This window comes from Acomys russatus, chromosome 15 (assembly GCF_903995435.1).
Source record: "Acomys russatus chromosome 15, mAcoRus1.1, whole genome shotgun sequence".
NCBI lineage: Eukaryota > Metazoa > Chordata > Mammalia > Rodentia > Muridae > Acomys > Acomys russatus.
This window is the reverse complement of record NC_067151.1, coordinates 16207763-16235431: the sequence shown is the minus strand read 5'-3', so window position 1 is coordinate 16235431 and position 27669 is coordinate 16207763. Positions and strand designations below refer to the sequence as shown.

At 39.0% G+C, this 27669-nt stretch overlaps 2 protein-coding genes across 3 annotated transcripts in view; both read right to left on the bottom strand.

Moving 5' to 3' along the window:
* Adad1 (adenosine deaminase domain containing 1) overlaps positions 1–3553 on the bottom strand; it is a 29854-nt gene extending 26301 nt beyond the window's left edge. The window contains exons 1-3 of the mRNA XM_051156820.1: positions 3377–3553; positions 2487–2675; positions 1427–1594 (exon numbers count right to left, since the gene is read on the bottom strand). Of these exons, the coding sequence (XP_051012777.1) occupies positions 1427–1594; positions 2487–2675; positions 3377–3494 (475 nt within the window). The 5' untranslated portion in view covers positions 3495–3553. The remainder of the gene's footprint in view (positions 1–1426; positions 1595–2486; positions 2676–3376) is intronic.
* A 6443-nt stretch (positions 3554–9996) lies between these two features.
* Bltp1 (bridge-like lipid transfer protein family member 1) overlaps positions 9997–27669 on the bottom strand; it is a 174508-nt gene continuing 156835 nt past the window's right edge. Inside the window, exons 77-86 of one of the 2 annotated variants that reach the window (XM_051157074.1) lie at positions 27235–27385; positions 26567–26724; positions 26246–26438; positions 25816–26033; positions 22685–22936; positions 21627–21830; positions 19986–20180; positions 19253–19387; positions 15485–15650; positions 9997–10785 (exon numbers count right to left, since the gene is read on the bottom strand). In XM_051157074.1, the coding sequence (XP_051013031.1) occupies positions 10569–10785; positions 15485–15650; positions 19253–19387; positions 19986–20180; positions 21627–21830; positions 22685–22936; positions 25816–26033; positions 26246–26438; positions 26567–26724; positions 27235–27385 (1889 nt within the window). In that variant the 3' untranslated portion in view covers positions 9997–10568. The remainder of the gene's footprint in view (positions 10786–15484; positions 15651–19252; positions 19388–19985; positions 20181–21626; positions 21831–22684; positions 22937–25815; positions 26034–26245; positions 26439–26566; positions 26725–27234; positions 27386–27669) is intronic. The other variant, XM_051157075.1, reaches the window with a different exon arrangement.

Genomic DNA, 27669 nt, shown 5'->3' with positions numbered 1-27669 from the left:
AAAACCATACAAGGAAACTTCATTGTAAAACACTGGGTACAAACAGCCAAACCATTTGAAAAACTAAAATTAGAGAATTTGCATACCCAGATTCAAAACTTATTCCAAAGCTATGTAATCAAAACAATATGACAGTAGCCAAAACAGTACATTATTGGTATAAGAGTAGATACGTAGGCCAGAACGCCCAGAAGAAGCTCAAAAAAAGATGATTTAAAATCAAGTATAATGTGGGAAATTTGAATGGGAAGAAACTATATGAGCATGGAGGTTCAGGATAGAGCAATTAGTGCTGTAGGCTAATTAAATAGATCCTGGTCTCTCTGTGTGGTTATTTATATATAAAGCTGGTTAAGGAGCAATTGCTGATTTCACTAAAATAATAATTCCTATTAAATATTAGTAATCAATCAACACCCAGTTGTTTTTAACAGGGATGTTAGGGGCATTTTTAAAAAGACAAATGTTCCTGGGAAAACTAATATTCACAAGCTATAGAATGAAGCTGGAGACTAATATCTTCTATAAAATAAAAAATTTCCAAAATCTTTTAAATGTAATAGCTGAAACTACAAACCTCTAAAAAGAAACTATGGTGGGAAAACTTTGACACTGGATTTGGCAATAATTTCTTGAGTATGACACCAAAGGCTTAGATACCAAAGGAAAACTGAATTTATCAAAATTGTTTGTACATCAACGGTACTACCAACAAAATTAAAGGTAACCCACAGGACAGAGTGCTTTTGTTTGTACATCATATATCTTTCTAATTTTTCTTCATTAATTTATTTATTTAAACACTTTACAACCTGATCACAGACACCCCCCTCCTCCCCTCCCAGCCCCACTCTCACATACCCAGAATACTCATAGAAGTTTAAGAGTCAGTAACAACAGAATTAATAGGAAATGGAAGAAATGACTTAAGCATGACTTGTCTCTTCTCCTTAAAAAGGTAATATACAATAAACACATCACACATCAATAGGGGAATTTAAGTCAAAACCACAAAAGATACTTCTCTACAGCCTTTACTGTGACTACTGGCAAAATATAATTATATCTTTATAGTAGCTTGTTTCAAGTTTTTTGTAAGTTGGTTGTGTATATATGTGGGGGCAGGACGACAACTTTCAGGGGTCAGCTCTCTCCTCCACCATAGTAGTCCCAGGGATGAAATCAGGCCATTGGGCTTGCATAACAAATGCTCTTTTACCTAGGCAGGCATCTTACTGACCCCTTTGTCTGTTTGTTGTGAGGGACTTAACTTGGGGATGAAAATACAAGATCACTGTGACTATGAAACATTCCAGCAAATAACAACTGAAAAAAATTATTCAAATTCTGTCTGTCATTTTGTAGTTGCTAAGTAAACTTCTGGAAAATAACACATTCAAACACCTATCTCGTCAGTCGCACTTACCTGCTGGTTCTAAAACTCTTGGCTCAGGCTCATCCAATTGTAGAAGCTCATCAAGAGCTAGTTTTGCTGCATTGGATCTCGATTCCTTTTTATTTTGTCCCAGTCCTGTCTTGTACTGAATACCATCCACCACAGCACAAAAAGCAAAATATGGTCCCATAACATTACCTTGAGAAAGAACCCAGAATGAATGCTACAATAATTCACAGTATGTTCCTTTAAGTAATGTCTGAATACTAGTAAAATAGTTCATATAAAATTCTGGAAAACCATTTAGCATTTGATGACCTCCTTTATATTTACAATCATGGTACACTAACTCCTAAAACATACACTTAAGATTTTACTAGGAACTTAAGTCCATATCTGGCTAATCTTGCTTTTTTCCCCCTTTATCTAAGCATCTGAACTTACTATTTTCCATGTTTACCTGTATGTTAACGTAAAAGAAACTTACTTAAGATCTTCAGTAAAATTTCCAGAGCTTTAAATTAGGTTGCAGAGATGCCATCATTGAGAAACATATAGGCAAACATTGGAAGAATACAGAAACAAAACTCACAAATTATTTTAAAGCTGTGTTTTCACTGTCACATTTTAGTCAGTGCTTCTTAAAAGCACTTAATTCTTATTTTCCAGGTGCCGGGGTTCTTGGTTACTGTCCACACATGAGGAGATAGGAAGCCTCTCTCTGCTTGTAAGTGCTTACACTCCTGCAGCCTTTCACAAGGCAGCACAGGAAGACGTGGCTCAAGGTTAAGGTTTAAAGGAGAGTGGCAGGGACCTCAGAGAGATGCAGAGGCAGCATCAACCGTGCAAGTGCCCTTTCCTTGTCACATCCTTCAATTTCAGGGGCTACATTTGACCATATGTTTTTTTTAGGTATCACAATCACAGATTTCAGGACACATACTTAACATCAGCAGAAATGTGTGCATCACAAAATACCTATTAACCCTTACACTGCACGCCAAAGTAAGTATAGAATTGCTTACATGCCATACTTTTGTTGGGAAAACAAATGCCAGTATGGGATAATTAGACAAAATTTTGAACTTGCCTGTTGTTACAGTTTCCTTAAGGTCAAGCTGCACACGCTGCATTTGTGCGAATTGGTGCAAGGCTGAGACAGGATTTATCTCTCCTCGCTTGTACTTCATTATAAACTCTTTAGGTATCTTTTTGGGAGGAAGGACAGGATTTGAAATAGATGAAAGACCTTTGGAAAGCAATGGCTCTGGAAAATTACCTAAAAACAAATGTTCACATTGGTAAGTTTGGTTTAAAGAAAACGAGCAAAAGAACTAAATCCTTCTAAAATAAGCATGTTTTCCACTAAGTTCCTACTGGACAGTTTGGGCACACATATAGGTACAACCTGTTATTGTATATGTGTTTTGGCATACTGAAGACACATTGTACAGAAACATAGTTAATGATAGAAAAACTAACGGAATTTTAGTCATTTTTACAGACGAGGGCACTAAGACCTACAGTGGAAATGATACAGATCTGGTATGGTTGGGACCACAATCTAGTTTTGTGCTCCAATCTCCTATTCCACTGATGCATTCTAAGCTGTCTGAATGCAATTCAACCGAAGTTTTACAGTATGTTTGCCTCTGCTTTATATTATGCTAAGTGATAGGTAGAACACAATATGCTTATTACTTTAGTGCTTTCCCTGAGAACTCGTGTGTGTGTGTGTGTGTGTGTGTGTGTGTGTGTAAGTCATACTGAGTAATTCAACAGTGACGGGGGGGGGGGGGGGGGTTACAAATGACGTGCAAGGCTCCAGTGCTACAGCCCTCCTACTGTATTATAAGTCAGTTACTAACTCCAAATGGCACATGGCCACACATTATAGGCACACACTGCGCTTAGCACTTACTGACAATCCCGGCGTCTTAGTGAACCAAGGTACCGCTACAAACACAAGTAAAGCTGTACCTGTCACTTGTGTAACCTTGGATGCCATATTCGACAGGCTGCAACTTTCGGAGGAGTATCCGGTGGGCAATGTTACCGTCTGAGCTGATGATTGAACTGGTAAATTCTTTTTCAGCATCTGAGCAAAGCTAGGGACCCTGGAACTCTGAAACCAGTCATTGTTTCCAGAAGTTTTCTCACCTGTGTGGGGATGAAATTGGCAGAAAATGAAAAACGTAGGTAAACAAGTTCCCGGAACAGGAACCCACCAAAACTTAATTCCACGGACTTTTCCCCCCCCCCCCACACGCACGTTCCCAATGCCTACTCCCAACTCCCTCTTGAATCGACCTTAAAGCTGTGCTGCGTTTTAACACAGAACTTTGCAGAATTCCTTTCCTAAATTCAACTACAAAAGGAACCGAGGGCCCACAGAGCGTGTGTGAAAAACAACAGCAACAAAACCAACAAAAGCGCGAATCTCCTTAGCGCTGAGGGGCCTCAATAGCAAGGTCTAGAAAGATGAGAACATTAAGAGACAAAACCAAACCGACGGCCTCCCGGCCAGCGCACCCCCGAGGCTGTCCTTCGAGGCCTCCCCGCCCAGGCTCGCAGGCAGGTGAGCGGCCAGAGGCAGGCCGAGCCGAGGGCTGGGGACCGGGGCTCTTCGGCTGCCGCCCGCGGTCGCCATTGCTGCGCTGCCACCGTCGATCTCTCGCCTCAGGCCTCTGCGAGACACGCGGCCAGTCGCGTCTTTCAAAAGGCCCCTCGAGCTGACCCTGAGGAGCGAGGCTTGCGCCCCCGCGGCGCCCCTTGTCCAATCAGCAAGAACCTTCGCTCTTGGTCCCGCCCCCCGCGCCCCATGCGCGCGCAGGAGCGCACGTGTGCGTAGCTTGGGAGGGGTCATGGTGAATGTTGCGCAGGTTCCAGGCCTCGTGTCTCTCGAGCCCCTTCTCCAGGCCGTGATTAGATTGCATTCTTTCTCTCTGGAAGGCAAAGTCCCAAGGTTCAGCCTCTTCTCCTGCCCTGTCCCTCTCACCGCCTCATGTGCCTGCTTGTCCTCACTCCATTGTGGATATTTAGGAAGATTCCCCATCCCCACGCCCAACACACACACAGACACACACACACAAACAAACTTGGATGCTTATTCCTGCCCCAGTTGTCTACACCTAGGACGACGACCCACCTGCCTCACAGAGCATCACATGATTGCTTATACCCTCTTCAGTTGTCTATACTTAAGAGTGATCCCAACCCTCAAGGGGTACCAAGAGACTGCCAATCCTCACCTCAGTTTCTACATCTAGGGTGCCAGCCCTTACAAAACACTAGGTGTCTGCTTAAGTCCACCTCAGTGTCTGTACCTAGGGGCACTTTCCCCAAGGTCCTTGGAGGCAGCCGGGAAAACCTGGGGCTTTTTCAAAGACAAGCCTTCTCCAGGTAGGTTCTGAGGAAGGGCCCAGGGGTTAGGCCTTTGACAAGCTGAAGATCCATCCACCAGCGCAGCTACCAAGAACAATCAGGAAGTCAGATGTGAGGCTGAAAGCAAATGGCCCTAATATCTGGGTGACTGACCACCCCTCCCCTTGTCCTGAGGTTTTTCTCATACCAGTCAAAAAAGAACCTTACCAAGGTATTAGATGATAGGGAATATTTTAAATAGTAGATTACTAAGTGTTGACATGCAATCAAAAAGAAATTAGCAGTGTTGAGTTCTGTTAGCATGAGATTTTGATGACATCTACTCTGATGTGGCAAGTTTTCTCAAGAATTAAAGGCATTTTTAAAAATAAGGAAAGAGAAAAAGACAATAGAACTGATGGCCATTTACCTAAGTGTAGTAAGACATAACATCCATCCACAAGTACATAGTGAAACTGAAGGCAAAATAGTCCCATTTTCATAAGTATTTGCAATAAGTATTTTTCTTTAGTTATTATCAAGATGTCTTGATTAAGTTTGCTTCATCAAATGCCCACTAATAACTAATTAAATAGGGATTTTTGTTGCTAAGGACAAAGATGAGAGTAAAATATTTAATAACAAATCCGATTATATTAAGGTCAAATATAAAGGTAGATATGGAACAGAAGTAGAAGTTGAAGGAACAAAAGAAAGAAATATCCTGCTGCAAAGCATGCTAACTCAAGTTTGATCCTTAGGAGAGAATTGACTCCTGTAGGTTCTCCTAAACACACACACACACACACACACACACACACACACACACACACACACACACAGAGAGAGAGAGAGAGAGAGAGAGAGAGAGAGAGAGAGAGAGAGAGAGAGAGAGAGAGAGAGAGAGAGAGAGAGAGAGAGAGAGACTTTAAAATATACAACTTACAGAAAAATAATGACAGTAAAATCCCTTGGTTTCCTGTTGACGATGGTCCAAATTAGTATGAAATGTCTAGAAGATACTGTTGAGCCTTGCAAAGAAAGCAGATGCTATGAGGCCTCTTTAAAATCCTCATTTAATACACCACCCGCAGCATTGATGTAATTATGTTTTTCTTAAACATTGTATCCCTGAACTCAGGCACCAAGAGGCTTTTCAGAGTTATGATCTCACTCTTGATTGTCCACTAATAAAAAAAGGACTCAAAAAATTTAACTGACTTAATTAGCATGGGATCAGTAACTGTCCCATGTGGATCATTCTACAAGGATAGTATGGGCTGAGATCTTGACATTCTGTGTTGGCAGGCTTTTTAGTCCCTTAGAAACCAACACATTAGAAGCAGTTAAACTCAGTGTGTGTACATTACCTACACGGCCTTGGGAACTATACAATTTAAAGTCTTATTGTTGGCATTAACAGGGACCCCACCAGAGATGACCACTCAGACACAGTTTATAGTCTGTATTAAAGCCACCTGAATTACACTTAGGCATTCAGGACTCAAGTGTAGTCCCAAGTGTTCAGGGTAAAGGCTTTTAAAAGGCAAAAACCACATCTTTGAATCTTGTTTGGCAGCTTCAAGGGAAGGTTTTGGGCAAACAAGCAGTTTAACAGAAGTTAAGATAAGCAGAGGGACAGGAAGGTTTGCACAAACACGAAGTTTAACAGAAGCTAAGGTAAGTTAGCAGGGGCATGCAGTTGGGTAATTTTCCACAGGATTCTCCACTGAGATAAAATTTCAGTTAAACCTAAAATGTCCTCACCAGGATACAAGATGAAAGAACTTCTGCACTGTCTTGCTCTCTGTCACATTGGCACCCTCTATTTCAGCCAAGTACCTGCAGATCTAACCAAGCCAAATTACCCTGTTCACCTTGATTATCCAAGGGTTTCTCAGAATCGAGGGAAAAAAGTGGTGAATAAAAGAAGTAGGAGCCCAAAGTCTTGGGATATACTCACCAGTTTTGTTTAAGATTCCATCTGGAGCTGGCACAGTGGCATATGCTTGTAATCCTAGAACTCAGGGAGGCAGATCTGTGTGAGTTCGAGGCTAGCTTGGTCTACAAAGAAAGTTCAGGACAGCCAAGACTACACAGAGAGACCCAGTCTTGAAATAAACAACCAAACCAAACCAAGCCAAACCAAACCAATTCCATCTGGGTTGCCAGTTACAGGGAACTTTGGGAAAGTCCAATGTTGGATGGAAATGTTACTGAGAAAACTGATGTTCACTTTCATAGGTTCTTAGTTTGTTAATTAAAAAAAATTAAGAATGCACTCAGAAATAAGTTTGTGGACAACTTTAGTAGTTTTAGAAAAACAGCAGGGAATGGAGGTCAGCAAACAGGCACATGACAAATTTCAGCTGTGTGACGTGGCAGAAAGGGGAAAACACTGTTAGCTTCAGAAAAGAGTGAGAAAGCCAATGTCCAGGAAAGCATGTAAATCAATATTTAAAAGGAAAAGGGGAACTTATACTTCTGAAGTAACTCTGAGAGCAGAGTGGATTAGCAGAGTTACAGAGAGGCAGTTCTGGAAGCAACTGGGTGGCAGCAGTTTCTGGGGAGGTCAAATATATTATTTCATTAGACAATTATTCCTCCCATCTCCTTCACACAAATTCAGGTGAACCAGGATTCAGAGGCGTTCTCCTGGAGGTGATAGGTACAGCTGAAGTAACTTTAAAAATTAGTTTTTGAGAATTTCATATGTGAATACTGTATTTACATGTCACCTCCCTCGCTTTCCTCCAACTCCTCAGTTGTGTTCCTCCTTGTAAATTCATGCCTTTACTATTAGTTACACATATATGCATTATGAACACAAGCTGCGGAGTTCACTTGACCTTCCTCATGTATGTATGTGTTTAAATGCTGCACATGTGTTTAGGGCTGACTGCTTGGATTACCCATTAAGGGGCTCATCCCTTGCTCAGCAGTCATTAATTACCCATGGCTCTCTAGTGCTTAAGGTCTTGGGAGGAGACAATAGTATGCAATGTTCAGATCTTTGGAGCAGATCAGGCTGTCATGTCTCCACCTAGGGAAAGAAGTAGATTCCATTCTTTTGACCAGGAGGAAGTAACTTTCCCTTAATGTGTCACTACAGGTCCTGATAGCTATTCACAATGGCTCCCAAGATTACTGTAATAGTGTGGCCAAGAATCTTGTTTTTGTTTGTCTGAGTTTAGGTCCCTAATGGACGAAGGGAACACTTTAGGCTGCAACTGACAGCACGGAGTTGAGTTTCTGTTTCTGTCACCACTGATTATATATACTTTCATAATCTATGACCTTGATATCAATAACAATGAAAATCCTACACAAAATATAGAAGATATATGCTAGCAAAACTTAGTACACTGCTCAGCACTGCAGCCAGCAGCCATGCATAAAAAGAACAGCATTCCACTTAGAACTTGCATTCATTCTGAGTGCAAACTGGATGGTTGCCACTTTGCAGCACTGCTTCTGCAGAGGGACAGGTGTTGTCCCTACCTACAGCAGTTGTTCTTGTGAGTGCTTTTCAATAGCATTTTACCAAAACCAGAAATAACTCCCAACATTTAGGAGTTTTGTGAGGACTTTCTTTTCCCAAAAGTATATTTGTCACCCTGTCATCAGACTGTTAAAGCAAGGCATCAAGGGATCTCATGCTAGGAAAAAAGAAGGAAGTAGAAAAAAATTGGGGCACCTTACAGGAAAGACTTGAACCAAGATAAAGAGTCAGTGCTAAGTGGTAGGGACTACACTTTGACCAGAGCTTACATAAGGCATATGTAACTAACTTTCTAGTGGTGCTATCTTAACCTTATAACCAAACTAGACCCATAACTTGCTTCTCTGGTGAGCTGGAATAATGAAATTAATTTTGTACATACCTCTGGGAACCAGTTGTTAGGTGAGCTAGAGAGGATTCAGAGGTTGACATATGACAGACTGTTACTGTCTGTCACAGCCTGTGCCCCAACAAGCCAGGATTGACTACTTGTCCTTGACAAGCCAATTCAAAGATCCAAGTCATTAGTGGAAGGCAAGAAGAGGAGATTTTCATTCAGTGTAGACACTGAGGGAAGAGTGACAAAGATCCAATGATAGCCCAAGTGCATCTTGTGAGACCTGACATGAGTTAAGGTTTAAGTCAAGGGATCGAGTTACACATATCTAAATAGTCCTGTCCCCTTATTGTTTTGGCTTTATTCTCCTGCAAGGCGGTCTCTTTCCAGAGGAAAGTTTCCATTCTGGCTGGCTCAGGCTCAGGCTTTTGGCTTTCTCCCAGCATGAGGTTTTCTAAAAATTCCTCAGCTCCCTGAGGCCTATCTTTTCAATACTCAGCCAAAAGGAGGGGCACAAGTATCATTTCAGAGTATCTTCATTTTTGTAGAACTGGTTACACGAGATGGTCTGTCAAAAGGATATAAAACTGATATTCCTTTATCACTGAATACTGGACACAGTTCTGTGAATGAGCATGTGCCTTTTCTAGAGGTCTGTTCTGTTAATACTCATTTCTATGCAAAGGCCCACCAGAAGTTTCCTTGAGGTGTTTTATAGCTCTGGTTTCTTCAGCTCTGCTGTATGTCCAATCTTTAGACTGTCCTGGTTTGGCCAAATTTCCAACCTGAATTATCAACAATATAGCTACTTTTGGATATTTATTTATTTATGTATACTGAGAACTGGAGTATTAATTTTAGATACTGCAATTCTTTTTTTAAAAAATAACTTATTTGAATTTTATATACATTAAGATTTTGCCTGCATGTATGTCTCTGTGAGGGAAAAGGAGCTACAGTCAGTTATGAGCTGCCATGTGGGTGCTGGGAATCGAACCCTGGTCTTTTGTACAAGGTGAAAAATTTATATGATCTGAACCCTGGTCTTTTGGAAGTGCAGCCATTGCTCTTAACTGCCCAGCCAACTCTCTAGCCCAATACTGCAATTCTTTTAAATTATTTTTAGTATGCTTACACATGTGTTTTTCACACATACATTATATACTCATGTGTATTTTATATATATATATATATATATATATCCTTATGACTTCACAAGCATAAAGGGTTGCATAATACATATAAGGATTAAATACAGTATAATGATAAAAATGAACATCTGTGTACTCACTACAGAAAAGAATAATACCTAATGGCTCTGAAACCTTTGGTGACCTTTTCCCTGGAACTATTTTTTTTATTAAGTATTTTTATGCACTTAAATTTTTTACAAGCACCATTAATGAAAACATGGTGAAACAATGAACATCTACATACTAACAAACTAGCAAATGAGAACAAGATAGGAAACCACTACTCACTGACTGAAGCCATTACTGTGACTTTATTACAATAGTTACAAACAATATTTTTGTGGTATACAATCATCACAATTACTCAAATTATATACAAATAGATCTTTATACAAGGCTACATAAAAAAAGACCCCAATCACATTATCAACAAGATTTTTCTAAAAGTTATGGCCAATAACAAATTTCACAGTTACTCTGCAAATACTTTAAATGCAGTAATAATATTGCACATAAAACAATCTTAAACTTTAATGGGTAGATGTGTGTATTTTAATTTAGTTTTTCTACAAAATTTACATTCTCATGCAATACTTTACTGTATACAGAATAGTAGAGCTAGAACAAACAGATTAACCTACAAGCTGTTACAATAATGGCCACAAAATTAGAATTATTTTAAAGTAATATGCTGAAAAAAATTCCAGTGTAATAAAACTTAACGGACACAATCAAGTTTTTGTTTTTGTTGTTTTTTTTCCACAGATCGTTACTATTCTAGTGTTCTTCTTTGTCTTTTCCTTTCTTTTCCTTTTCATCCTGCAGGGCAGTGCCAAGTTTTTTAATAAGAACAGACAGCACCTTGTCCAGTGGGTCCATCACTCCTCGCTGAAGCCATTTGGGAATAGTGGTTCTGGCATGGTGAAAGCCCAGTTTTTGAAGAATATAATCAACACCTACTGGATCAATCTTCCTTCCAGTCCAAGAAATTAATCTAAAATAGTAATTAGAAATGTTCATTATCAAGGTATATGATACATGAAAATTACTGTACTCCCTTAATATACTCTGGGTAAAACACTTCAGCAGACACATGCTACATACATCCATAATATTGATGGACTTCCAGTGTGTTTAATTTATTTCAGGCCTACTGCATAGTCATCTTAGATACCTACAAGGACAACTGGATAAAAGATTTTACAAACACATGTCTTATAAAAACATAAAAGAAAAACTAAAATTTACTAAGTATTATGTGCTGAACATGTTTGAGAGGATAACCATCATTTCCTTGATCTTTTTTTTTTTTTTAATTGCTTTTTTGAACAGGGTTTCTCTGCTGTCCTAGACTCACTTTGTAGACCAGGCTGGCCTCGAACTCACTCCACCTGCCTCTGCCTCCTGAGTACCTCTCCTTGATCTTGGTATTTCCTTTTTCATGTGGAGGACACGCTACTGATGACTCACTTCCTGGTATTTCAGTCTATACTTAAGATTTATCTGACTGGCAAAGTTAACAGAAGAACTGACTTGTATGTTAAGTGCTTCCTGAATTGATTTTTTTTTTTTAAATGAGGGAGACTGTTTTAGTCTGTCCCTGCTTCATTTCAAGGGCAAGAAACAGGCTGGTCCCAGGCACTAGGTATTGCCCACAGCTAGGTGGGTACATAGAAGTGCTGACCCCCGAGGAGTTCTGTATCACTGAAGCTTTTAGTAGAAAGCCACTGCTGATAAACAGTCTACCCTATGAGCACTCAAACTGTCCTCATTTCTAGATACGTCTTTCCTGTTCTCTTATAAGGTCCTGAGTTCAGTTGGATGTTATTAGGCACTAATCTCTGGAAATTCAACTGTAGCATTCTGATTGTTTAAAAAACAACAATCTCAAATCCAAACCAACCAACCAACCAACCAACCAAAAATTTTCAACCTCTTCCTCCCTAAAAGAACCCTAAGTGTATTGCATCAGCTAACTTATTTAACCAGTGTAACAACCTTACAATGTAGACATTACCATTAAAAAAAAATTCATGAGGAAACTAAAGTAGTGGAAGTTTTTTGGCTATGATAATTGAACTACTCTGTGATAAAGCCAAGCTTGGAGCCAGAACTAGTAACAATACTCTTTAGCACTCTACATACAATATTCACCAACCAGTTATGAGTTTGCTTAAAAAGGAATACACTAACTTTTTAAATATTCACTTGGAACTTCATTTATACTTAATTTAAATACACTCTAAAGACACTTAGTTCCATTATAATTTAGATTTACAAATCTAAAACATCGTCCAAATATTTTACTGCATATTTTCATATGCATATTTCCAAACGTTTTACCTCTGAAAAATACTTATGTTGGCCCAAAGTAATAGCAACGTTAAAACTTTTCATAACAAAGTGTTCTGTTGACTTGGTCATAGCAAATCTTATCAAATATATATTAAAAACAAGCCATAATTGTACAATATTAAATTTTGTTATTTTAGTGTTATTTTGTGACACAAATATATCTGAATAATAACTTAATTTAAATAAAAATATTTTGCAGAATGTTTGGCTGAGTCTGTTCTGGATACCATCCAAGGATTTGGAAAAGCATTTGAGTAATAAAGTGGCTAGGAAGCAACAAAAAGGATATTAATAACATATAAAGCAAGTATATTAATAACATATAAAGCAGGTACCACTAATTATAGCAATTGTTATAGTTAAAATTAGAAAATACTTTTGAAGATTCAATATGAAGAATAGTTGGTGTATCATGACTGGAAAATATGACCCACTTACAAAAATGATTATCTGATAGCATTAGACTCAGCGTTGTAGACATGGCTTTATATTGTATAGCATGCAAAAGGAAGACATTGTGTCACTGTACAACTGTCATAACATACATTCAGTAAGAAACTCTGATGGCTCCTTATTAAATGACGTACGACTACTGACACTTGTTGCTGTGGCTAAAACGTAAATGTAAGGTCCCTGCCAAAAGGTGAAGAAGGCAACAGCTTAAGGAGGTACCCTGATCTTCCAGTGACTGAACAAGACGTGACAACACTGAAGCTCACTGAGTGCCTCTCAATGCTTGTGCTTGCTTTGCTTCACCATGGGAACTCTCAAAAGCAAGGAAGAAGTGCAGAAATAGTCGTCAAAGATGAAGAGCTCACATGTGACTGACTTGTAAATTTACTTTATGTACCTAGCTTTAACCTACATAAGATGCTCATAACCTCTTTCACAGTACCTGTTGTAATTTGAATGTGTAATGTTCCCCATAGGCTCATGTGTTTCAATATTCAGTCACCAGATGGTGGCACTGTTTTCGATGACTGTGAAACCTTTAGGAGTGGAGCCTGGAATGTGGGGGGTATGGGCAGGCTTGAGTTTTACAGTTGTGCTGTACTTCCTGTTTGTGCTTTGCTTCCTGGCTATAGATGGTCTCAGGCCTTCCCTTTCCTACCTAAGTTGCCGTTTGTTGGGTATTTGATCACAGCAGTGAGAAAAATGACTACTTTATAAAATTAGTACTGAGTATGGGGCTGCTGCTGTGATAAACTTGAACGCGTGGTTCTTAGGCATTGGAAACTGTTAACTAGAGGATGTGGTTGAGTTTAGAACTCTGGGCTTAAAAAGCCATTGAATACTACTAGCAGAGGTTAATGGGTAGAAGTGTACAAGTCAAGGATGCCCAAAGAAATGTGGACAGTGAAGGTACAGCTGGTGAGGGACATAAAGACTCTGCTGGGAACTGGGCTAGAACCTGTTCTTCCTATATTCCGACAAAGAATTTGGCTACATTCTAAGTTCTGAGAACTTGAGTGAGGCTGAATTAAAAAGTAATGGGATAATCTGTTTGACAGAGGAAATACAGCAGAACAGCATTCAGGGTACTCTTAGGTCTACAGTAGAAGTTGAACAATAAAAGGAGAAAATAAGTATAGTGAGAATTTTGTAATTCTGGTTTCTTTTTTAAAAACCCACAGAAATATTAAAAGAACGTGCTTTCATTTTAATCCCAGGTGTAGAGATGTGGGGCTGTTTCACAGCAGCTGACTATGATTTGCCTTGTGCTCCAGCAGACGCATGGTTTTGCTAACTGCAGTTAATTTCTGTGATGTTTGGAATCCTGGGGACTTTTCAGAGAGTGTGTAACTTTGAGGGCCCTGAGATGTGGGGTCAATGGTTGTTGGTCATTTATGGAGGTTGGTTGCAGTTGTTAGTAGCCATGGTCAAAGAAGAAACAAAAGACAAATTAGATTCTGGGGTTTTCCTAATTTTTCTATCTCTTCTATCCTTGTTTCTGTCCCCTGTCCCCTGTTAGAGGGTGAAACCAGAACAAGGGTGGGGGAATAAAAGGTGGGAAAAAGAAGAACCCACAAAGTAGCAAAGACCAGCTACAGATAAATCTGCAGTTTGGTAAAAAGAGTATGTTTAAAACTGTAATAAGTCTAGTGCCAAGAAAGTGGTTGTTAAAAAGAGATTGACACTATCAAAGAGACACTTTTATGATCTGCACTGGAACATCAGAAAAGGTGTCCTGGCAAAACTTTGCTCATCAAAAGTTCCATCTTGAAAGGAGAGAGCCTCAACTGAGAGTGTTGCCAAAGGGGTTCCCTAGTGGAAGAACATCTCCCTGGAAAGTGCTTCCCATGAGCAATACATAGAAGTTGATTGCATTGTTGTCCAATGGGGCAGGCTATATCTTCAGCTAGCAGCAAAGTTTGGCAGCACTGTCTCCATAGTACTGGGTTCAGGGTAGGGGGATCACAGAAGTTTGTGCCGAGGTTCCTGAGACCACTGAAGCCAGACAACGTGTAGCAGTGTCACAATCTTTGCAAAGAAGCACCAAGAGCTTCCTGCATGAGGCTGTGAAAGTGAAGCCTAAGCAGCAGGGGAAAGCCTAGGATGATGACGACATCAGGATCCTGAGAAAAGTTGCAAGCATGGAGAGGAACTAGCCCAAGAGAGAGAGTATGTGTGTTTCAGAAAGCAGAGCTGGAAGAGTGGAGCCTTGAAGACCTCTGAGCCTGGGTTTCTGCCCTGTTGGGTTTCAGTACTGCTTTGGTCCAACCTTTCCTTGTTATGCTTCTATTGCTCTATATGTAACAGGGAAAGTTTGTTCGGTGCCACTATATGCTGGAATATTAACTTGTTCTTTGATTATATAGTGGCTCACCATCAAGAGAGTGCCTTAAGTCTCAAAAGACTCTGGACTTTTAAATACAGTTGGGACTATGACAGCTTCTGAAGGTGAATGAGCACATTTTCCACTATGGAATGGGTACACGTCTCTGTGGGGTGAAGTGGGTGCTGTGCTTGAACACAACTATGTCCTCCATGGGCTGCACTGAGCACTTGGGCCCCAGCTGATGGGACTATTGAGGGTGGTGCAAGCTGTGGAACTTGAGGAAGTGAGGGTTTACTGGAGCAAGTATAGGTCACAGGGGCAGGCTGGGAGATGTTATTGCCTGGCTCTACTCTATCACATTTCAGGTTCTAATTGTGGATACGCTGTGACCAACTGTGTCATGTTGTGCCACCAGGATGGACTATATTCCCTCTTAAACTGTGAGCCCAAATAAATCCTCCCTCCCTTGAGCTTCTTGTAGGCATTTGGCCACAGCAATGGGAAGAACAACCAGTGCAGTACCCTTGGACGTGCTGAGGTGTGCACACCCACTTCTCACCTAAGAGTCGGCTCCAGATGCCATGTGTTGCACATAAAGTCTCGCCAGTCCACAGTGGTGTAAGTGATACTGTCTTCTCTATCTCTGTCAGAGGCATTATCATCATGTATAATAATTGGACATTTTTGGCCTGGTCGAGTAGACAGAATCCGAGGTGGGAAAATAGCTATAATTAAAAAAAAAAAAAAAAAGTCAGATCTTACAAAAATTTATTAAACAAATTGAAGAACCACTACTGGCTCTATTATTTTATTTATTATCATGCTAAGCCTCATTTAAAAGGTATCTTAAAATAAGCCAAGAGAAGATATCAATTAGTATTTCTAAGAAAAGCAAGGTTGCCACTGTGATAAAGAACGTAGAGATCACTTCTGTGCTCAATAGAGGGGACTTCCTAAACAGTAACTAGTAGTTGGGTATGCTGTTCACCATTTGTAATCTCAGATGACTAGGAGACAGAGGACACTGCCAATTTTAAGCCAGCCTAAAATTTAGTAAGATCTTGTCTCAAAATAAAAATTTAAAGGAGGGGTAAGGGTGATTAATTCCATGGCAAATACTTTCGTAGCATGTGTGAAAACCTTGAACCTTGAGTCTAAACTTCAGCATGGTTAGAAAAAAAAGGTTGTAGCTTGATGACTTTTAAAAGTTTAGACGGACTGTTATTTATATACCAAATTCATTTAAAGCACGTAATCAGTGTGCCAACAGTTGTATAGTTATGCAAATAGTGACAATAAGTAGTTTTTTAAAAATGTAAAATCCTTTCTTCATGGTGCTTAAGTCTTTTAAAACTTGCCTACCATAAACACACACATGTATGATCACATCTGAGACACACAGAGCGTTTTATGTGATCTTATTGAATAAACACAGCATTTCTTTTGAGGTATAGACTTCAAAACACAAAGCGGACTTAAGACAACTAAACGTGATGTTCACTGTGCAGCTCTAGTCGTAACCTGACTGATAAAGAGCTGGGCTGCACCACGCTGTCACCACAGATGTCTATGAGTTCTACTGCTTGCTGGGCTTTAATTGTTGATGGTAGTTACACTGCTATAATTTATCATCTTCTTCTAGAAATTGTTGGTTTTAGTCTAGTCTTACACAATGGTAAAAACTTTCTGAGAAATTTTATTGCTTATTTTGGCCTAAAAATTTGTAATAATGAGCTATCCTTAAGTGGCTATTACACTATCTTTACAACTAACATCTTCACAGACAATAACATTTTCTCATTCAAATGTCTTACAACTGTTCATGCACTAATGGGGATTGAGTCTAGGGCCACTGGGTGCTACACAAGTGCTCTACCACTAATCCATTTAATTTTTTCCCTGAAAGAGAGACTCTTACTATGTTGCCTGGGTTGGCCTTGAACTTGCAATCTTCTATGTTATTGTGTTTATGAGCCTATGCCACCACACCTATAAAACAGTTTAAGAGACTTTTGCTTTAGAGGTAGACTAGTTTGAGGCAGACTGAACCCAATACAATATTTCACAAAATGCCAAAGGTTTGATATAACATTTAAGAGAAATTCATACAGGGGCTTTCACACATGAGCAGACTGGAAATGAAGCTTGAATGCTGGTTTGTACAGGCCTGCTTTGTGTACATTATGTATAAATACTGAACAGACTGTGAGAGCGGGGTAACTCAGGACTATTCTTCAGTGCTAGACCATGAAAGGTGGGTTCATGCTTTGGTGGGGCTTGACACACTGAGTCCAGGGCAAGGTGCGAGGTAGGTAGCAGCTTCAACTGAGGCTTCATATTGCTCTCCAGCATCACTGCTGATTCTCTCATTCTGATGAAGAGTAATGGAAGAGTGATGTAGTTGATGGTATGTTAACTCTGTACTCTTTCAATATGGCTTTTTGTAAATTTATTTTGTAAGTCTATTTTGTAAATTTAACATTTTTTTCATGGGAAAACAAAACAGTACTATAGAATGATCTGAACAAGCTATATTTTTCCAGGCTACACTTAGTGAGAATTACATGTAGAGTTGGGCCTGGCAGTTAGCCCTGCAGTCCCAGAGCTATGTGGGAGGCTGAGGCAGGAAGAGTAAAAGTTCAGGCCTGTCTTGGATGCAAAGTGAGCTCAAGGTCAGTTTGGATAATTTAGGGAGACCCTACCTGAATATTACCACCACCACCAGCACCAGCACCAGCACCAGCACCACCAGCAGCAGCAGCAGCAGCAGCAGCAGCGACAACAAAAGGTGAACAACGGGTGTGTATGTAGCTAAGTGATTGAGAGTCTGCTGGCATGTGTGAGGCCCAGAGCTCAGCACTGGGGAAACCAACACATCTGATGCTTAACCCACAGTAACTCCCTATGTTATAAACACACAATAGTGTGCAATAAACACCGAATGGAGCAAATCAGTGTTTGGGAGGCCATTCCTTACTTTATCAATAGTATTGGGGTACTACAGAATATGCAACCAATTCCAAATAGGTTATTGTAACATTCAGTATGTTACAGCAACACTTATGGACCAGTAAGGAAGCCGATGCTATCTACCTCATGAAACCAAAACCAGTCCACTAAGGTCTAAGTAATTTATTATAAACCAAAAAGTTCTCTGCATAGAATTATCTCCTTATTAAATTTAGTTTCTATAACTGTATGATATGCAGTGTAGGCATAAGGTTATTGTGTAGTTTAAATTCTGATTTGCTCCCCAACTGTCCCTCTGTTATGTCAATAAAGCAGCTTACAGCCAATTGATGAGTAGGGGAGAGAAAAGGGCTGGACTTCCTGGCAGCCAGGGGAGGAGGAGTTAGGGAAGGAGCCATGGGGACAGGGGACAGGAAGTTGAGGTAGAAGGAGCTGAGCTGAGAATGTTTGCTGGGAGTAAGACAAAATAGCATAAAGGGTTAAGAATACACGTAAACTGCTCAGATTGTGTTGCGAAGCATAGAATTATAAAAGACTCAATTATTTGTGTGATAGACGGGTTAAGAAATAAGATAAGAGAAACATAGTTGTATAAAAATAAATTCAACAATGCATAATAATGCAACTCTATTAGGTAATTGTCTCTTCAGTAATTTTACTTAAATCTGTACTATTCCCTCCCATTTTCCAACTTTGCAAAAATCACCTATAAGGGTTCATTGCAGAGTTTCATATTTTAAAAATTTCTAGAAATTTATTTTAATTTTTATTTATGTGTATATGTACATGTACGTTGCATGTGTGTATGCACGTACTGGCAGAAGCTAGAAGATGTTTGATCCTCTGGAGCAGGAGCTATAGGTTGTTTTGAGCCACCTTACCAGTATTCCCCCGCCCCCTTAAAAAAAAAACTCTTTATAAGAAGTAAGAAAACACATTATTATTAGAATGGATATCCCTGTGGGCCAGTGGATGGCTCAGCAGGTAGAGATGTTTGCCACCGAGGCTGATGACCTGAGTCTAAGTTTTGGAAACTGCACAGCAGAGGGGGAGAACTGACTCCTGCAAGCTGTCCTCTGACCTCTGCATGTGTGTCATGATGAACCCATCCCCCACCCAGAGAGCCCAAAAGAAATAAATGTGACAAAAAATTAAAATGAGTGCCATGGACCCAGCAGATACTCGGATATGTGTCATATAGTCTTAGCAATGCTATTTCCTGACATCTGTGGCCCACAAAGGAAAAAGGCATGCTCCAATTGTCCTACCCTGGACCATAACAACATTCTCCATGTTAATCCACTGACACCTGCCTTTCCTGTAAATTACAAGAAGAAAATAAAAACATGCAACACACCCTTTTCTTTTTCTTTCAGATATGCTGACACTAGATCATGGAGAAACATGATGAGCTCAGCATCCATTGTCACACAGATGTGGTCAGTGAACTCTGTCACCACACTGCATTCTACCTTGGGTTTCAAGTTGGCATCTGCAAAAAGATAAAGGTTTTTTTACAGTTAAAAAAATTCCATGAAACAGGGCCTCTTCCATTAATTGATTTACATAGATCTATGTAAATGCACCCACTTGAAATATAAATGTAAAGAAAGAAATGAGCAATTGCTGTGTGCTATGAACATACAGCTTACAGACTAATGTATCAAAACATTCCTAGAATGTGTCATTGTTCCTTAAAATAAAGTAAAATTATTATCCCCAGTATTTGTGAGAAAAGGCACAAATAGTCTAAATAAATTTAACAGAGGATATATATATCTGGTAAAAATATCAATTTGGCTTACACTATCAGTTTTATTAAATTAACATAGAAAATAACGTGCAGTAAGAGAGTAAGAGTAGTTTGAATTTTCTTTTTTTTCCAAGACAGGGTTTCTCTGTGTAGCCTTGGCTGACCTGGACTCATTTTGTAGACCAGGCTGGCCTTGAACTCACATCAATCCGCCTGCTTCTGCCTCCTGAATGCTGGAGTGTTGGGATTAAAGGCGTGTGCCACCCTGCCCAGCTAGTTTGAATTTTCTTTAGAATTTTCTTAGTAACTGTTAAGACTAGAGATTTTTCTCACATACCTTGTAATGAAGGCTCCTGTGGTTCTTGAACATGAATCGATTTAAATTCAAGCTGCATCCTTGGTAAGGCAAAGATAGTCTCTGTTTCATGGTTGTAGCTAGAACCTCCTCTGAATCCACTCAACAAACTAGAATTCTTCACAGTAGTACTGTTCTCCGTGTTATTAGCATCAACATTACGAAGTAAGTTTAACTCTACATGCATAAAACAGAAAGGGTTAAGTTAAGCCAAAGGGCACTGTCATCACACTGCATTTGAATAATGTAGGTAGAATGAGTATTAGAGCCTAGTGACAAAAAAATAAAAGTTTGTCTCTAAAAGTGATAAACTCTATTTAGATGCAGGCAAATAATTGTGACTCCAGAGTAATAGATTTAAGTAAGTTATTCAAAGTGTGGCTTTAAAGACACTATAATAAACGGGAAGATACAAGCGATGGGATGTAATCTGAATAAATTTTTTAAAGAAAAAAGAAAAAAAAAGACACTATAATATAGCAAACTCTTATGACTTTACAAGTTGGAAATAATCATATTAAGAAGAAATGTGCATGTATACATTATTGGTGTCAACACCACAACTTTGTAGTATGAATTTTGGATAAACCCAATACCTACTAGTTTTGGTTTCTCCAGTTTTTAATGTGACTATTATTCTCAATTTTAATCATGTCTTAAGTTGGTCTATTAGGTTGAAGACTAAATATTATTCTGATCCTTGAAATAATGTAGTTCTTATTTTTCAAAACATATGACTACTCTATAGCTGTGAAGATTATTGCTGTAGATTCACAAACAGTTCCCTCAAATATCCCAGCTGAAAAACAATCTTTAAAATCAACAACAACAACAACAACAACAACAACAACAACAACAACTCTATTTCAAATGTAAAAAAGTCAAATTAGGCCACAGTTTAATTTACTCTTACATTCTATGATTCTTAACATATTTTTACCCATCTATAGTATCTATTCTGAAAGCTACTCTAAAATCACATGGTACAAATAATTTTTTTTTCATTTAGAAAGGCCATTTTTAAGTAAAACATTCAACATATCTTAATCTAGTCAGCTTTCCCAAATACCAATGATTGATAAAAGTCAATGTTACATATGTAAACTGAAAGCAATCACGAAAAAGCGACCTGGCAAATTACCCCAGAAGCAGTCTAATAGATGAAAAATTCATCAAAAGCATTTCTTTAAAGATAGGAATCAGTAGGGTGAACATTACTAAAATTTTACTCCAGGTAAGTAGAATCTTACATTTTTGGCATTCTGTTAGTTAGCTGTATAATACATTTCCCAAATGACCAATTTTTATAATAACTACAAAACATGTTTTTCAGTATCTTCTAAAATATTTCCCAAATGTTATAAAACAAACTTAATTTTATTTATTTAAAATCAATTTATTTAGGATGGTTTCATTTATGTCTAGAATAATCTGAGCATATAAAATGCTGTGCCACCAAGTTTTTGATCCTGTATGAAATAACCACTTTTTTTTGTATCAACATAAATACATGAGAACTGTATTAAGACATGAACACTTGACCTCTATTTGAATTTTAAAAGCCCACATGACTCAAAATAGAAAAAGAAACAAAATAAGTCCTACAAAGGCTAAATACTTGACCTTCGTTCCTTGTGGCAGTGACATAGTTGAACCATTCCTTCACACTTGCCACTCCATGGGGTGGGTTTTCATGGCGACGCCTCGTTATCTTGGTTATTGTTGCCATAGGACTTTCCAGAGCACCACATGGTTTGGTGACCATGGTATTATGACCCAGGTGAAAATCCAAAGTTTGAACAATGTATGTAGAGTGATCACTAGAGCCTATAATCCAAGAAAAGCATGTTTCTGAAAGTGATAAATTGTATTTATATCTAAGAAAATAACTGTGGCTTCAGAGTAACATATATAACTAAAGCTAAACACAGATAATGTTTAGATGTTTCTTTAACAAGTCGAGACTTTATAGATACTGACTCACAAGCAATGAGCTCCCTGATCTATTAGGTACAGGATAACAAATCGTGATCGATTTCACCAATAAAAACACGCAGAAGGGCCTGGTGAGATGATTCAGGAGATAAAGGACTTGCTACCAAGCCTGACAACCTGACTTCAACCCACGAGATGGAAACCGAGGACCAACTCCTCAAGTTGTCCTCTGATGCCTACATGTGTGCTATACCACAAATGTGTCTCTACCAAAATAAATAATTATAAACAAACACAAGCACAAGGGAGGTCAGGGAGATGGCTCAGTATGTAGAGCATTTGTTGTGCAAGCATGAGGCCCTAAGCTTGATGAAGCTGCCAACAGTAGAGTGTGTCTCTCATCCCAGGGCTCATATGCTAAGATCTGAGGTGGACACAGGAGAGAGTCCCTGGAAGCACATGGCCAGTCATACTTTCAAACAAGGTGGAGGGAAGGACTGATAGCCAGGCTGTCCTTTTACTTCCATATGTACACTGTGGGATGCACATGCCTTCACTCATACATATGCACATATCATACACACACACACACACACACACACACACGCGCACACACACACTCAAAATTTAACACACAAAATATCAAAGAAAGAAAATTACTTAAATCATTTATGATCATGCTAGAAGACAGCAAAGAATAAAAATAAAACAAAACAAAAAACAAAACTGAAAATGTGTCACTTTACCATCTTCCCAGATTTTCTGAGCTTCAGTCCAAAAGGCAATATTTGGTTCTTCTAAATGAAAAAGGGCCCAGGATTTTGAACGGAAATTTGGACCATGAAAACAAGCCAGGGTCATATGATTTCCATGTAAGCTCATGGATCCTCCAAACTGCATCCCATCTTCTGGTAATGGAATCTGAAATAAGGATATGTGGCATCCAGACACCACCTTTAAAACCCCAGGCCAATGTCGATGGTGTGCAGCATCGAGCACTACAAGAGAACCAAGAAACATCTGTCATAAACTGTCTCAAGTATCCCAAACAGGGCAAAAGCGTTAAAAGTGACTACAATGCTGAGTAGAAAAAATGGAGGATGTTAAGCTATTGTTCAGTAAACACTAAGAAGAGCTGTTGCCTAAGGATGAACACAGTGTGGGAAGGTATTAACTTTATAATGTTCACAACTCTCATGAACCGTACATTTATAATGCTGACTGAATTAGAAAGAGCTTGTATGGCATTTTACACAATTTCTACACAACAATAAATAAAGCAATTATCTATCAACTTTTCATAGGTAACAAAACAAAACAAAACAAAGAACAAAAAAAGAAGTGAGGGGTTTTATGTTTCTTTCTCTCCTACTTCAAGTGAGCTCAGAGGACCAGCACCATTCTAGGAACTTCTTAGAATTTCACATTCTTTTTTTGTTTTGTTTTTGTTTCTTGAGACAGGGTTTCTCTGTGTAGCCTTGGCTGTCCTGGACTCACTTTGTAGACCAGGCTGGCCTCGAACTCACAGAGATCCACCTGCCTCTGCTGCCCTGAGTGCTTGGATTAAAGGCATGTATGACCACGCCTTTGTTAAATCCACTCACTATGTACTGTATCAGATCTGCTTTTCAAATAATTTCTTGGGCTGAGGACTCTTAGTGACAGAGCATCTCCTTGGCTTGTGCAAAGTTGAGTTCATTCCTTAGCATTTTCAAAATATAGATTTCTAGGTGTTAAATGTTTGAGAAGTGCTAATAATTCACATAATTCAGATTTAGATTCTTTTCACTTATTCCAGTAATTTTCCTTTTGCCTGTTTGTCATGTTTATCTCAGCACTACCAAGGATCATGCTGGCGCGCGCGCACACACACACACACACACACACACTTTTTAAAAATAATTCTCTAAATCTGTTGACTGTTTCTCTTGACAAGGACTTTGTAAAATAAAGCATACACTTTGTTCAGCACCACAATTTACATATACTTGCTAATAATAATAATAGTGTTTATATGGAATATAAAGGCCTGAAAGGATAAGACAATGACACCACAAAGAAGTCACTGAGAAGAGTAAGTGTCCTGTAGACAACTGACTAAGTCTTTCATAAGTGCACCCATACAAGAAGGCACTATGCCAAACTAAAGGAGAGTAAGATAGATAACAACCAGATTTAAGCTCTGGTTTGGACAAACTACTTGATATTTGTGGGTCAGTCATGAAGTTTGAATATTCCTTGGAAGACAGAGATACTGGCAAAGTAGAAAGCTGGAGTGTGGGAAAGGGTAGGTGGTACTTTGGTTTAAAAAAAAAAATTATACAGTTCCAGGAAGGCCAGAGCTATACAGAGAAACCCTGTCTTAAAAAACAAAACCAACAAGCAAACATACAAATATGTAGAAAAATGTCTATGTGCAAGCTATAAGCTGTGTCACTGTGATGATTCTGAGGCAGGAATATGATGCTTCACTTTTGTTTATATTTTCTAGCTTGCTTTCAATGTATACACACTATTTCTATGATAAAAAATTAATTATGGAGTTAGGTCAGGTGCAGTGGTGCATGCCTTCAATCCCAGCACTTGAGAAGCAGGTGTAGGCGGATTTCTTTAAGTTTGAAGCCAGCCTGATCTACATAGTCAGTTCCAGGATAGCTAGGGCTATGTAGAGAGACCCTGTATCAAAAGACCAAACAAACAAACAAACCAAACCAATTAAGAGTTGCTGTCATTCTGCCTACTGTTCATCACATTTACCACTGTCACCCTAGGTACCCAAGGTGCCATCATGTCTAGTCTGGACTCTCACAATGTCCTCCTTGTGCCCATTCCTAACTGCCTATGCAGACTGTTCTCCACCCAGTAGCCATGGTGATGTTCTGAAAAGGAGTATTTTAAGACAAGGTAAACCAAATAATACCAAATCTCTTAAAGACTCTACAATACTTAACTCATCATATTAAAAACCTTATTGTGGCTAATACCTGAGTTAATGTGCAGTATTTTTCTTAGTGATCACTCTGCTCTGGTCACAGGCTACTAATGACTCTCTCATTCCCCCTCAAACCCCATCCTTTGAGAACATGTCAGACATGGCCCTATCTACAGACCACTGTGACCATTTCACTCTGAGATAGGGTCTTACATTACACTGTCCAAGCTGGACTTGAATTTGTGATTCTCCTGCCTCAGCTTCTTAAGTAGTTAAGATTAGAGAACTATGCCACCAGATCTAGCACCCATTCTCAAATTAGCCACTTTATGAGGATCAGCGGGAGCTTTAGACCTCCATGGCCCTCTGCCTAGAACTTTCCCTCCTGTCTTAGCTCAGTTATTTTAGCCACTGACTCATTTCTAAAAGCATGTCACTTCAGAAAGGCTTCCCTGATCATCTTCCCTGAAGCAGCCATTCTTTCACTTTAGCCTTCTTTATATCCTTCCTTTGCTTTGTTTTTAAATAATTAATTCAATCTACATGAAACCATGTCATTTATGTATTTAATTATAGTCTCCATCTTCTACTTGAATATAAGGTTCATGAGGTTGGGACATTCATTATCTTGCAATTCTTGTGCTTAGAGAAGTACCGAAGCATATAGTTATTGCTTAGTAAACACAAGCTAATAATAGACGGACTCAGTAATTCTACCTCCTCAGCTCATGCCACAAATGGAGCAGGCACGCTGCAGGTAAGCTGTGGTGGAGGGATAAAAAGTAATACCTTCCCAAGGGGCAGCTGGTGCCATTACTAGGAGCACAGTCAGCTTCTGCTGAGTGGATGGGATGGAGAACCCACAGGATATTTTCTAAGTATGTCATGTAAGTGTGCTACACGAGGAAGATAAAGACTGTATCAATGTTGAACTCTCACTCTTACACTGCTCTTGTGAGCTTTTCTCCAGGTTGTTGGTCATTGTCTTGGGTGGAAGGTAAGGAACAGGGCCCCAGGTCGACAGAGCTCGTTTGCTGGTATCAAACTGTTGCGTGAAGAACTCCTGGAGCTTCATTCCTATTTTTATCAGGTCTGGTGTGGTTGATCTTGATATCATTACTTGAAAAATATCCCACTTCAAATCTCCATGCACAAAAATCTCACTAGAGCATGAAACAGAATTTGTATCATAAATTTCAGAGAAGATATAAATAATGCAAGAATAACTATCCCCCTTGCCCAGCTTTTCATTTATATTAGTTGTACAATATAAAATCAGTCTGGAGAAAAAAATGAACTACTCTCATCCCTGAATGTTAAAAAATGTTAAGGGCAGTCACATAGAGTTTTCAGAAGGGAGCATCCTAATAAATACCTTTTATCAGTCATGCTTGAATCCAAGGCATTATATAAGTTGACTTTCCATTCGTCCTGAAGCTTAAGGTCAGCATTACTGAATATACCCATGAGGATACTTGAGCCCATGTAATCAACTCGAGATTCAGTAGAACCCATGGTAATCTGTATTTTGTGGCTGGGTTGCTGATTTGGATGTTCAGAAATGTGAGCTAAAATAGAAACAATTATTTTCCTTAGAAATATTCATGAAAAACTTACCAAATTCAACTTTCTAAAACTTCTTTTCCCCAACATAATGCTTGAAGTTACAGTAGTAATCTGTAAAATTCCAACATACCAACCATCTCCAAAGCATTGACATCAATGGTTCCACCAACTACTCCTCCTTTGGAATCTAACTGTGACCTTCCCAGGCCAACAGACATGCTAATCTCTCGATCACGGTTACTTCCTACAGAAAGTCGGCCTTGGCTTTTCAAACCACTAGTTGTCCAACTAAAAGGAGGGAAAAAGTTGTTAGATAAGTGGCTGGTAATGTCATGAATTAAAAACAGTAGCTAAATCAGATTATTAAGGAGAAGATCCCCTTGACAATGAAATCTTTCCTCCTTTTTGCGTCAGGCTCTCACTGTGTTGACGACACTGGAACTCAGATGATTCTATCTCAGCCCCCGAGTGCTGCGATGACTGGCATACACCCACCATACCCAGCTCAACACATATTTGAACTAAAAACTATGTGGCAGATGTTTGAATATTAAAACCAATTAAGTGTTACAGCTAGGAAATAATCCTATTTCCTTTTATAATCTTCCCTTGGGAATGTGCTTCATGTTGTTTGTATTCAGTGTCCTTACAATTAAGCCATTTTCAGAACAAAACGTTTACAACCTTTCACTTATTTATTGTCTCAAAGATCTACATTTAAAAGGGTTTGACCTGCTTTATAACACTATAAAAAACACTTAAATGCTATTAGATACATTTTTTATCTGAATAGCTTACGTTGTATTTCCCATGACATTACTCATATTCATTTGAACGTTTAGTTGTTTCAAGTTGATAGCGAACACAACAAGTGTCTCCCATGGAGTTCCTTGCTGGCTTGCTGCTTTGTTTGCTTTATTAACAGGTGTTGATGTTTTTGAAATTGAATCTAAAGGCAGAAAAACCAAATGCGTATTTATGCATACAAAACAAGGCTTATTACAAAGTATAACCCACTAGTTTCTATGAGCTAAAACATGATATTGTGTGAAACCAAATGCTAATAGTAGCCACATTGCTTCTAAAACAGGTGAGATGAGGGAGCTTAGGTGTACAAGGCATAGAGCTTGAGATATAGTTGCAAAGAAAATTCATCACCCTAGGATTTTTTTCATAAGAGAGAAAACCCAAAACTGCTTCAGCCAAATAGAAGTCTCAAAGGCAGGGGCATGC